This window comes from Loxodonta africana, chromosome 6, assembly GCF_030014295.1.
Source record: "Loxodonta africana isolate mLoxAfr1 chromosome 6, mLoxAfr1.hap2, whole genome shotgun sequence".
Taxonomy (NCBI): domain Eukaryota; kingdom Metazoa; phylum Chordata; class Mammalia; order Proboscidea; family Elephantidae; genus Loxodonta; species Loxodonta africana.
The window spans coordinates 60,827,574-60,840,605 of record NC_087347.1 but is presented as its reverse complement, the minus strand read 5'-3'; the positions used below and the strand labels follow the sequence as shown (position 1 = coordinate 60,840,605).

At 35.3% G+C, this 13,032-nt stretch overlaps 1 protein-coding gene across 1 annotated transcript in view; it reads left to right on the top strand.

Annotated features, from left to right (window-relative positions):
• The window catches only part of FSIP2 (fibrous sheath interacting protein 2), an 81,058-nt gene that overhangs the window by 54,759 nt on the left and 13,267 nt on the right, over nucleotides 1-13,032 (top strand). Inside the window, exon 17 of the mRNA XM_064286916.1 lies at nucleotides 2,292-11,722. Coding sequence (XP_064142986.1) covers nucleotides 2,292-11,722 — 9,431 coding nt within the window. The remainder of the gene's footprint in view (nucleotides 1-2,291; nucleotides 11,723-13,032) is intronic.

Sequence of the window (13,032 nt, the reverse complement as noted above, 5' to 3'; positions counted from 1 at the left end):
TTGCATCCATTATTCAGGCTTAATTCCTTTTAGGTATAATACTCTAAACCTGTCCTTTCTGATCTGAAGCCCCAAAATAGCCTGCCCCTATTGTGAGGGCAGGAATGTGGTTTAGCAACCATCTTGTTAGGATGAACCATATATAATAATATATGTGTGTCAAAAATTGTTGATTATTGGAAATGTCATAAAATTCAACCTACTAATACTATAGTAGCCCTAAACTAGATAAATAGTTTTATTAACCAATAATTAGTTGCAAGATTACCAGTCCAGATACATCACTTGCATCTTAGTCATCTAGTGCTGCTATAACAGAAATACCACAAGTGGATGGCTTTAACAAAGTTTATTCTCTAACAGTCCAGTAAGCTAGAAGTCCAAATTCAGGGTGCCGACTCCAGGGGAAGGCTTTCTCTCTTTGTTGGCTCTGGAGGAAGGTCCTCATCATCTCAGTGCAGGAACCTCAGGTCCAAAGGACGCATTCCACTCCTGGCATTGCTCTCTTTGTGGTATGAGGTCCCCAGCTCTCTGCTTGCTTCCCTTTCCTTTTTATCTCTTAAGAGATAATAAGTGGTGCAGGCCACACCCCAGGAAAACTTCCATTACATTGGATCAGGGATGTGACCTGGTCAAGAGTGTTACATCCCACCCTAATCCTTTTTTACATAAAATTACAATCACAGAATGGAGCACAGTCATACAATACTGGGAATCATGGCCTAACCAAGTTGACACATATTTTGGGGGGACATAATTCAACCCATGACACTTTCCTATCATTTAAATAGGAGAATATATACTGCCAGTCCTACCCACCTACTCAAGAAGATTATTTCCTGTCTTTAGAACTGGTATTCTCTCAATGTGGGCATTTGTGCCTCTGCAATTATAAACTTATAGAGTTCTTCCAGGCATAGCCATTTTTTTTAGTCTCATTTTCAGACATTTCCAAGACCTTTCATTACCTCCGCTCTCTTCCACTTGGATTACCCTTTCCTTGCTCCCTTCATCTATACATGGCCAAATGCTATCTGGCCTTCAAAGCCCAGCTTAAAGCTTCCCACCTCCACAAAGTCTTGCCTGATCATATCCTAGCTAGAATTAGTATCTCCCTAAAAGGGTATAAAAAATCGTTTATTAAAATAATATGTTAATAATATACTAGTTACCTAAATTCACATAACATTTAAAGAAAATGTCATTACTTAAAATATATGAAAACATTTAAGTCCAAATGTAATCCTATGGACCAGTTTCTAAACTGATTTTTTAGTCAGTGCTTAAATTACTCTTAGGCAGGTCACTTCTCTGAGGGCCAATGGACTTACCTGAAAGTGAAGGACTTACGGTTTTTCAATGTTATACTAAATGTACAAATAGAGGTATAAGATGGAAGGGAGGGGAAAGGAAATTAGCTATCTATTAAATCCACTATTCTGGACTCTGGGTAGAATAAAAATGAAGGTCTGGTTTCTCTTCTCCGTAGCATGATTTCATTTGGGATTATAAAATATATAAAACACTTTAAATACATTTGAACATTATCTGACTGGAAGCTGTAATATATGATTAAGTTCTGAGAAAATTCTGAGAAGAAAGAGTATGCTGCTCTGGCTGGAACTCCCCAGAAGCTAGCCATCCCAAGTCTGCATATGATTTGCATTAAATACTCTGTTGAACAAAAAAAAGAACAGAGACCTGTGCCTAGCAGGGCTGGCCCTCCATTTTCCTGACAAGGTGTAGACTGGGTGTTAACGTACGATAACCGCTGCAGTCTATCCCTAATCTTTCTGGAGTTGCCACACTTTTATTTTAGTCAAATTTATACTACACCACAACTCTGTTACCTCTTAGACATAATACATTGCATAACATTAAATATTTTGACTAAAGAGTTTTTTTTTAAGTAATTATATGTGGTTTCTATAAATCACTGAAGACATGCAAGGCTATAACACCAAACCTAGAAATCATTTGTCTGCCCCAGGATTTCCACGTTCTTAGAGTCCATTTTTTTTTTTTTTTTTTTAGAGTCCATAACCATCCATGAAGAACATGTCAGTACTTAGAGATTTAAGTTATTTGGGGCTATATTTTCAACTTCCAAGCTAAAATAAAGATTTCACAAAGTGAGAAATAATATTTGAAGGAAACCCAATTCCTGTCTTTACTAGGTCTTGCCTTTTCTTTAGTGAGATGCTCCCAAGGTAAAATCTGTAGTAAATAGTAACCAATATATTGAACTTTTCATAAAGCATGCTAAAAATGGTAATGTTTTCTTTTTTAAGTTGCCGGTGAAGAGAAGCTGTCTATTGTTTCTACATTGTCAAGAAAAGAATATGAATCAAACCAGCCTCTAAAAAGCATACACAATGATTCTTCACTTAATCAATTTTGTGAACATCTCACTGAGTTGGTCATCTACCAAATGGTTTCAAGGATTTTTGATGGCACCAAAGAAGACAGAGAAAAGGTTAAAGGATTGGAAAGCCAAGATACAGCATTTAACAAGATTATTTCAATTCATTCCCAAGTGTTTGACAGCAGGTCAATTTCTATTGGAGAACTTGCTTTAAGCATTTCTGAAATCATTATTCGAATCCTTTCTAATAGTAACATTATAAAGGCTGACACTGCACAGCAAATGACTTCTACAAGAACAAAATATATTTACTGCCCAGGTGTAGCTGCTGCTGACTTTGATGATCTCTTCCAGGATCTCTTAATAGGAGTGATTCATATACTATCCAAAGAAATAGAAATAAATCGTCACCTTAAAAGCAATGGAAGAAACAAATCATATCCCATGCTTAGAAGTCATAGAGTGCCCACTTGCTACAAAACTAATGCCATGGAAAGACAGACAGATCCCAGAGATTTGGAATTATCTACTCATCAAGTTGATCAGCTCATTCAGAAAAATAAAATAAATTATCTGGCATGTAAGTTAAACAGCCTGATTGGTAGCTTAAAAACTCATGAATCCAAAGAAGTTGTTAATAAAGTTTTTAATATTGTTTTGGATGTATTTTTGCCAGATGAATGCCCAGATGTGTCTATGGATTCTGGTAAAATAGCAAGGACAAACTTCCCATTCTCAAATAATCAGGAAGGTAATAGCACATGTGGAAATACCCTAGGGCTCTCGCCAAAATCAGTTTTTCTTCTTAATGTAGTATGTGAGAAACTTATTAGAATACTTTTGGAAAAATGCACACGCACTGGCTGCCTTGATAATAATGACCCTCTTTCTGATGAGATGTCAGAAGAACATCAACTTTTAAAAATACTTCAAAGTGTAGAAGATGAAGAAGTTGATTATTGCAAGGGAGCGGTAGACTGTCAACCATTTCAAGGAGATTACATGTCAGACCTTTTAGAAAATCTGGCAGAAATAGATCAAGGCTTACTGTCATCAGACTCTATACTTACTGATATTTCCCACCGCTTGGTTAAATCACTGATGGAAAAACTATCTCACAGTATACAACATACCTCCAAAAATCTGCCTTTTGCAAACAAGGATTTGAAGCATAGAACAAGAGAAATACAGTCCAGTTTCACAAAAACCAAAAGGCCAGAATTCACAGAATTAGAACAAGATCAAGGCTTTCTAGGATTTATGAGTTATGACAGTAATCCTTTGAGAGGATCCCTGAATAATCCCAGTGTAGTTAGATCCAAAATACAAGCACCATTTGGCAAGCAAATTTCAATAAAATCTTCTGTGTCACCTTTTAAAAGACAGGGAACAAAGGAAATGGATACAACAGTCATCAATAACAATCTGCATCCAGGAGGCATGAATACGGGTGTATATTCAGCCATATTTTTGGAAGAAATAATTTCAGAACTATTTTTTAATCTCTCTACCTCACTGTGGGGTGAAAATGAAAATATCACTGAGGCCCGGCTCAATGAGATGAATACATTATTTGTTAACTCAGTGGTGAATGAGTTTAATAATGCACAGGTCACTGTTTTACGGAATGCTGATGAAAGGCTGTGTTTTCCACCAGTTCATAAAGAAACTGTTAGTAAGATTGTTGACTCAGTTTATAATGATGTCGTGCAGCACTATAAATTGAAAGTGACCTGTGGTAATAATCTGGCATATGAGAATACCTCAATAGCAGAACAAATAACTAATGGCATATTGCTAGAGATTTTAGACTACCAACTCCCATCTTACTTCCAGGGAGATCTCACAGCTAACTCATATGACCCTCTCAAAGCTGAAATTATACTGCAGAAGCTTCAAAGTAACCTGAGAAAATTTACTTCCCAACCCAGGTTTTCAACAGGCTATAGCACCATGTTACCACACTCATTTTTAGAAGATATTATCAGAAGACTTTTATTTCAGCTCATTCCTCCACCCAGTGAGTCTTCCCCTCTGGGAAAGAAATACTTAATGAGTTCAGATTTTAATGAAATGTCCACCTGTATAATAAATAAGGTTATGTCAGCCATCTCAAAACATAAAATTTGGTTTACTATATATGATAATCAATATCTATACACAGGGAAAAACCTCCAAAAGATGGTAGATTCTGTTTATAGAAATATTTTGCAAATGTCTGACTCTCTTGTTTCAATACAGAAAAGTATAGTAAACCAGAGCCCAGTTATAGCTGACCAAATAGCCAGTTGTATTATCCAAGAGATTGTTGAAAATCATCTTCAGCCCTTTTTGTGTGGAGAGAGTTTACCTCGTCCTAAGACTCCATTAGATGAAATATCTAAAATGGTTAAATATGTTCTCAGCGATGTCACAGAGTCACACAGATCCGAAAAGTCATCACGCTTAGGTTTTAACCCTGACACATTTGTAGGGGAAATTGTTGCCAGACTTTTATCTAAGATCTTCATTCCAAAGTCTAATACTGAAGTTGACCTGGAAAAAATGACTAAAAAAATAATAAACTCAATAAATAACCATTTTGATAAAACAAAAATTTATACTTTATTTGATGACAAACAGCAGCCTCACCCTTTTGGAGATACAGATATAGTAGACAAACTTGTCACCTCAGTTTATAGAAATGTTTTAAAACAGCATGGGCGAGATCTTGAGGTTGATAAAGAATCTAAAGACAGCGATATTTTTGTGGAAAATATTACCAATTTAATTGTAGCAGCTATTTCAGATTACCTTCTTCATCCATTGTTTTCTGGGGATTTGTCAGATTCTTCCCATTCTAGTTTAGTGGCTGAGAATATTGTTCAGGACATCCTTAGTAGCATCAGTAAATCCACCAAGCCAAGCCAGAGTTTATCTCCTTATAACACCTTGCTTCCATATACATTTTTAGAGGATATGATCAGAGTACTATTATCTAGAATCTTTCCTTCCACATCTAGCATGGTTCCAAACAGAGAAACCCCAAAAGATAGATCAGAAGTGAATTTCAATGAAATTGCTTCAAAGCTAATTAGTGATATCAGGTTGAAAATTTCTCAACATGAAATTCGATTTTCAGAAGATGAAGAAACCAAGTCTGTTTACTCAGAGGATGACGTTCAGCATCTTGTTGACTCAGTATTCAAAAATATTTTGCAAAACTCTGGCTCTCAAGCATCAGTTGAGCAAAATATCATGAACAGCAATGATGTTCTTATTGATAGAATAGCAGGTTTTATCATTAAAAATATCTGTGAAAAACATCTTCAGCCATTTGTGGATGGGAAGTCATTAACATCTTCATCATTTACGTATTTTGGTGATGAGAGAAGGCAGTTCTTTTATACCAATGTTTATTCCTCGCGCTTTTTGGAAGATGTCGTCTCTGGAGTTTTAAGCAAAATATTCCACAGGTTGTTAGGAATTGTGCAGACAAAATCAGTAAGAGATTCAGAAGATGAACTGTTGGAAACAGCTGAAAAACTAATACCTTTGATAACAGAGGAATTCTCAAAAGCCCAAATTAGCATACTAGAAAATGCTGAGAAACAGTTGGGTTTGCCTCCAGTAGAGAGAGATACAGTCATAAAAATTATCGACATAGTGTACAGCAAAGTTTTGCAAGAATATGAAATGGAAATAATTCCCAATAAAGATTTTCTAAATGACACAAATACACTGGCTGCAAGGGTAACTAACATCATCCTTTCTGAAATTTTTTATTTCCAAATTCACCCAGATTTTATAGCAAAACTGCCTGTTACATCACTTTCCAAACTCAGTGCTGATGTTTTAATAAAGAGAGTTAAATATGATATTAGTAAATCAAGACTCCGAAGACAAGCTTCAACATCATATACTACTATGTTATCACATACTCATTTGGAAAAAATAGTCACTCAGCTTATATCTCAGATGAGTCCATCGGCCTCTAGTATAGAAAACCAAGATACTACTCAATCGCACTTAAGTAATACAGTCATGAAACTGATAAATGAAATTATATCAATAATTTCAAAACATGCGATATGTATTACTAGACATGGGAGTGAAAAACAAAGTATGATTTCTGAAAAAGATATTCAGTCTATGGTTGATTCCATTTATGCTGATCTTTCATATTCAAATCTATACCAGTCTCTTACAAAAGATAAAAAAGGCATAAGTAACATACCCATTTCAAAAATAGCAAGTTTTATAATAAAAGAAATCTTTAATCATCATCTTCAGTCATTTTTATCTGGAGACAAAACTCTCCTTTCGCCTTCAGTTGATCAAACTTATAATCAGAAAGCAATAGATTCTAAACAAAGAGAATTGTCTTTCATTGTAAACTCAGTTGTCTTTTTGGAGGAAGTAATTTCTGAGCTTTTATGCAAAATCCTTTATGCATTCTCACATAATGTGTTCGCTGCTGAAAATCCAGATAAAACAAAAGCCAAAATTATTGGCATTGTTAAAACATTAGTAAAATCAATTGTTCTGGAGTTCACCACATCAGAGATTTTACTTGCAGATAATGATGAAAATCTGTGTTTTTCAGAAGAATATAAAGAAATGGTTCAAAATACAGTCAACCTAATTTATGAAAAAATATTAGATGAATATAAATCTCTCATTCAAGTATATAGGGCTATACAATGTGACACTGTTTATTTTGGAAGAAAAATATATCATTTGCTGTTGGGAGAAATTTATGATTATCAGGTACAGTCATTAATTTCAGGAGAATTAGTGTATTCTTCCTTTTCTTCCCCACGAGCAGATAATATCATCAGAAAGGTGCTGGATACCATCATAAGGGATAACCATAACTTGCCATCATGTATTACTGTGTTGCCTCATTCCCTTTTAGAAAATATAATTTACAAGCTTCTAGTGCATGTATTCCCATTAACTGACCCTAAAAATGAGCGAAAAGACAAAGAGGTGCCATCAGATTATGAGTTTGTAGATGCAGCTTCTAAATTGAGTGATGAAATTATAAAAGAAATTTCTGAACATGAGATAAGGCTTGCCACAGCAGAAGAGAATGCAGAGAGTATGCAGTTAGAAGCAATTGAGAATTTGGTTGATTCCGTATGTACCAATATTTTGAAAAAATCTGAATTCCAAGCTGAAGTGCAGAAAGATGCACACAAAAAAGGAGGCTCATTTCTAAGTAAAATAGCTGGCTTAATTATGAAGGAAATCATGAATCATCATCTGCAGCCATTTTTACATGGTGAAGAATCATCTTCTAGTGACTTATCTGATTATGACCATGTTTCTGTAGTTGGTAAACCTGGTGAAGACAAGGCACAGCCTTCCATATATTCAGCTACATTTTTGGAAGATGTAATTGTTGACCTTGTGCACAAATTTTATTCTCTTCCAAGTGTTGCAGAAGATTCTAAGAAACAAGAAATGGCAAAGCCAGACATCGTAAGCTTGGCTATAAAATTTGCAAACTCTCTAATAAGGGAATTTAGGAAAAGTGAAATTAAGGTTCTACCAAATGCTGAAGAAATATTTTCTTTCCCACCAGTTGATAAAGAGACAGTTGATGAAATATCCAATTTTGTATATGATCAGTTCATAGGAAAATACGGGACTAACGATATTCAGAAAGACGATAAAAATAACATTTTTATAGAAATGATTTCTTCTTTAGCCCAGAAGGCAATTTCTACTTTCAAGATTCAGCCACTTTTTTCAGGAGACTGGTCTTCCACCTTTTTTTCATTTCTAAATCCAGATAACATCACCCAGAGGGTTCAGCATCTACAAGAAACCTCTACACAGATAAACAGATGCTTAAAAGGGAACCGACTTACTTTACCAGAAGAGTCATATAAACATACTTCTCTAACCTCTGGCCTGAAAAATACAATGTACGCTTTGGAATTAGATGGAGATGGAATAAGTAGAAAGAAAAGTTTCAACAAAGAGGAGAAATCAATGAAAAAAGTTGGTATTCATGATCCAGTACTTACTTCTATAACTAGAATTATGAAAAGCGGCATTATTAGCCAGGCATCAGGGTCAACTGCAGGGTCAGCTGCAGGTGTAGCAAATAAAAAGAAAGATGAAAATAAGATAGAAACTGCAATTCAAAAATATAATAAAAATTTATCAAGAGTTACTTTGCCAACTACCAGTATGGAAAGTAAGGATACCCAGGAGCTAGATTTGAGTGTAATACTTAAAAATAATGAAATCGAGAAGAAAAGCATACCAGCTCCAAAAGATGAGGAAGGGCAAGGTGATGAGGTACATACACATTTTTCAGTAGTTAGTGATGTTACAAAATATGAGAAGAGAGCACCAAGATCAGATTTTGAAATAGATGATGAAAAGAGTGACAAAAAGAGAGAAAGTTCATTACAAAATGATGGCAAGCCTTTTGAAATATCTTCTTTGATGTCCAATGCAAAAAACAAGGGGACCACCACAGAGAAAACTTTGAAAACTGACATCCAAAAGCCAAGCAGTGATGGGACAAGAGGCTCTCCACCTCATATAATTACAGTTGAGGAACAATACTTGGATCACGAATGTGTTCAAAATGTCATTGAAAATATTTATGACAATATTTTGGAAACATCTTTTCAAGAACCAGCAGATGATTCAAAATTCCAAGGTCCCCTGGGTGATAAAGCATTGCATATAATTCAAGAGGCTGGCAAGGATTCTGTAAAGCTTGCTGCAACAAAGGATTTATCCCCTTCGATTAACAAAAATGTCCCCGCCAAAGAGAAAGAGGAACAGAAAGTTAAAGAGATTAAAAGTGAGCTTGGTAAACCAGACAGTCCTAAGTACTCACCAGAAAATAAACCTGGAATTTTTCCTGCTAAATTTTTGGAAGATATTGTCGCTGAAATGATTAACAAATTGATCTTTTCTTCTCCACCAGAAGCACAAACATGTGATAGTTATCAAAATGTAACTGATGATGAAAATCAAGCTGAACTCTATGACACAGCCATGAAACTGATTGACTCACTGTTAAAGGAGTTTTCAGATGCTCAAATTAAAGTATTTAGGCCAGATAAGGAAAATCAGTTTTTTCCACCTGCAGGTAAAATCTCATCAGTTCCTAAAGTACCTCCCAGGCAAAAAGAACCAACTTCAGATGAAACATCATTAAGCATTAAGATGACAACTGTAGATGAAATACCACCTGGGCATAAAATGACTAAAAAGTCCTCTTCAGATAAGGTACCTTTTCTAGATAAAATGCCAGCACTCGATAAAACATTGGTCAATAAAATTGTTCACTCTTCCATATGCGATATTTTGAAGGATTATAGATCCCAAGACTCAATTTGTAAGAACATAAACACTGACAAGGAAAACTTAGCAAGAAGGCTAACTGGTGCAGTGATAAATGAAATTTTTCAACATCAGCTTAACTTGATATTTGGCAATGAGGTTCCAGCTTCAGCATGTTTGCCACTGCAATCGAAGGATGTTGTTAAAAAGATCCAAAAAGTGGCCCAGACAGCCAACAAAGAATGTCAAACATCATCACCGTATACCATAATGTTGCCTTATAAATTTTTAGAGAATGTCATTTCTTCTCTTTTATCTAAAATTTTCTTTACAGTATCCAACGCCAAAGCAGAAACATCTGAGGATTGGGATTTTCTTCACATGAAGTTAGTTAGTACAGTTATGGCAGAGATCTCCAAAGACGAAGATATGGTTATACAGTATGTAGAATCCTTACATCCTAATGATGATGACATTACTCAATCAGTGGTTCAGTGTATTTATAATAATCTCTTGCCACAGTTTGGGTCTCAAGAGGTTATACAAAACTGTGTAACCAGTGGATGCAGAATCCTTTCAGATGCTATAGTTGACTTAGTGCTACGAGAAGTGGCTGGCAATCAGTTGCAGAACTATTTTTCTGGAGAGCTGACTCCACATCAGTGTGCAGAAGTTGACAGCATTGTTGAAAATATCCTTAAGCAGGTCATCCAAACTACTGATGTTCCCCAGCCTCAACCATCTCGTGCTCATAAACTGCCTTATAACATAGTAGAAGAAATTGCTGTAAAATTTTTATCAAAACTTTTATCTGTGTTTCTAAAAGTGAATAAGGGAAGAACCAAATCTCTCGAAACTGAAATGCAAAAAATAACCTCAAAAATCTTAAGTTCAGTCCAAGATTTTATCTCTAAAAGTCAGATTAAACTTGTACCTCCAGCCAAGGAATCACCCACTGCACCTTTAGCTGATAATGCAGTTATTGACAATGTAGTTAATTCTGTTTATACCAGCATTTTAAAGCACGCTGGCTCACATACTTCTGTATTTAAAGATTTAATGGGTAAGAGTAATGTCCTCTCTGATATAATCGGTTTTTTAATGGTGAAGGAAATTTCCAATTCAGAATTTCAACCTCAGGTAGAAGAAGAAGTATCAAATTCAGAATTAGTCCTGGAGGCTGTGAAAATTATGGAAAAAGTGGTTAAGATTATTGATGAATTGAAGTCCCAGGAAAAGTCTTTATCTGGAAAGGGTTTTGTGTTAGATGCTGCATTTTTAGAGGAAGTGTTGGCCCTGTTCTTGGCCAAACTAGTAAGGTTACCAAGTCCCTCAATAAGCAAGAAAAAAAACTTATCAAATCCTGAGTTAAATAAAATTGCATCCCAACTGACAAAATCTGTAACAGCTGAAATTTCCAAGAGTAACATGAGTCTTGTAGCTGCTGGAGAACGCTCTATAAATCCAGAAAGTAGAGAGATGGTTTCTCGTGTTGTCGATTCTGTTTATAGTGATGTACTACGACAGTCTGGAACTCCTGAAGACCTTTATTCTGATATAAAAGGTAAAAACAGAGTCTTCCCTAGAAAGGTGGCTAGTGTAATTATTAATCGCATCTCAACTATTTCATTAAATAAAATTAGCTCAAAGCATTTGAATGGTGATCTCTTGGAAGATCTGGACATTGATCGAATTGTTCAAAAAGCACAAGAACATGCTGTTAAAATTGCTCCTGAATTAGATAAAGAGGAGTCAGATCATGATTCAGTTGAAGAGGAATTTCCAGTTAAAATAGTTCCGTACATTGGGAATAAACCAATCGATATAGATCCGGCCATTATTTCAGAACACTTAGCCGTCATTTCTGTAAAAACTCAACCTCTTGAGAAACTTAAGGTGGAGTGTTTAAGGAAAACTGGGCATAGCATAACAGAACTGAGAAAAGCATCAATAAGCGGGAAAAGTTATGCCTCATCTGACACATCTGCTGGAGAAAGGAGAAAGAAAGAAAGACGGATCTCACTGAATAAACTAGGACGACTGGATGTAAAGCCCTTTGAGGTAAGTGCAAGAGACAATGGCAAAAAATGAGTGAATAGTGAGGCATGGTTGTTCTTCAGTGATCTCTTTCCTGAAATAGGTCTATTGGAATGTCTTTCTTTTTTTTGGCCCAGCCTGATAGAATTGAGTGTACTGATTCATTCCAGCACAGTCTTATGATTTGCTGGAACTTGCCATATCAGCTTTGTGGTACACTCTTAAGATCTCAGGCTAGTTTTCTTAAGCCAATCAGGTTGAACTGACACTTTTTTTTTTTTTTTTGAAGAAAGAGAATATAGGTACATATCCATAACAGTAAAACCAAACTGAGTGAGATTGTAATCCTTATTTGAAGGTTCAGAAGAAGCAGACTCTTGTAGTTTCCTCAGTTTTTTATTATGCATATCAAAAGGTGTTTCAAAAGAGCCTCAATGTAATATCAAAACGCTCAGCCTCCACAATAGTTTTAATTTCTGAAACTGAAGTTTCTGCAGTAGTAACTTCTTACTTTTAGCAACATTCATCAACTTACATTAGATTGCAAGCCCTTAGATTAGATATGTTTCTTACTATTTCACTTTCAGTATATTAACCAGTCAGTAGCCATTGAGTCAATTCTGACTCCTGGGTACCCCATGTGTATCAGAGTAGACCTGTACTCAGATACAAACAATAACAAATTCCAAAGCCATATTGAATGATTTTGGGTTTTCTCAGCCACTCTTTGCCTTCACTAGCACAGATAACCAAGCTGATTGTGTTTTCATTCTTTAAAGAGGTTCTTCCTACATTTTGTTTTCCACAGAAGATATTCTTTTAAGGCACCAGTACCTGAAAAGGTGGCTTACAATGTTACAAAGGGATGTTGAGATCAAGGTTATTAACTGAAATTAATTTAGAGGTCCTGTGGCATCATCAAAGGCTACAGAAATGGAAAAATTCCATCATTTAACTATTGTCTTTTCCTTGATCTGTCTTTAAAACTGAAAAATGGAAAGTGACTTTTAATGAGGTAGAAAGAAATGAAAATTTATGTTTTGAAGCTTCTTTGGAAAAATATGTTCAAAGGATCAGGAGTGGAGGGATAGGGAGTGAAGAATCAAAGGCCTTCACAATTTTGGCTACTATTAATCATTTTAAAAATCAAGATTAGGCAGCACCTTGCCTTTTTTCTGGGAAATATCCACATTTGGATTGCTCTACAATTCCCTACATAGGAGCTTAAAAGTATATATTGTCATGTCTACTTTTGTGATAAAACTTTTAAGGTAAATGAAAAAACAACTAATCAAATAATTTCACAATGAAGTATAAAATTTAAGTAAAAGATT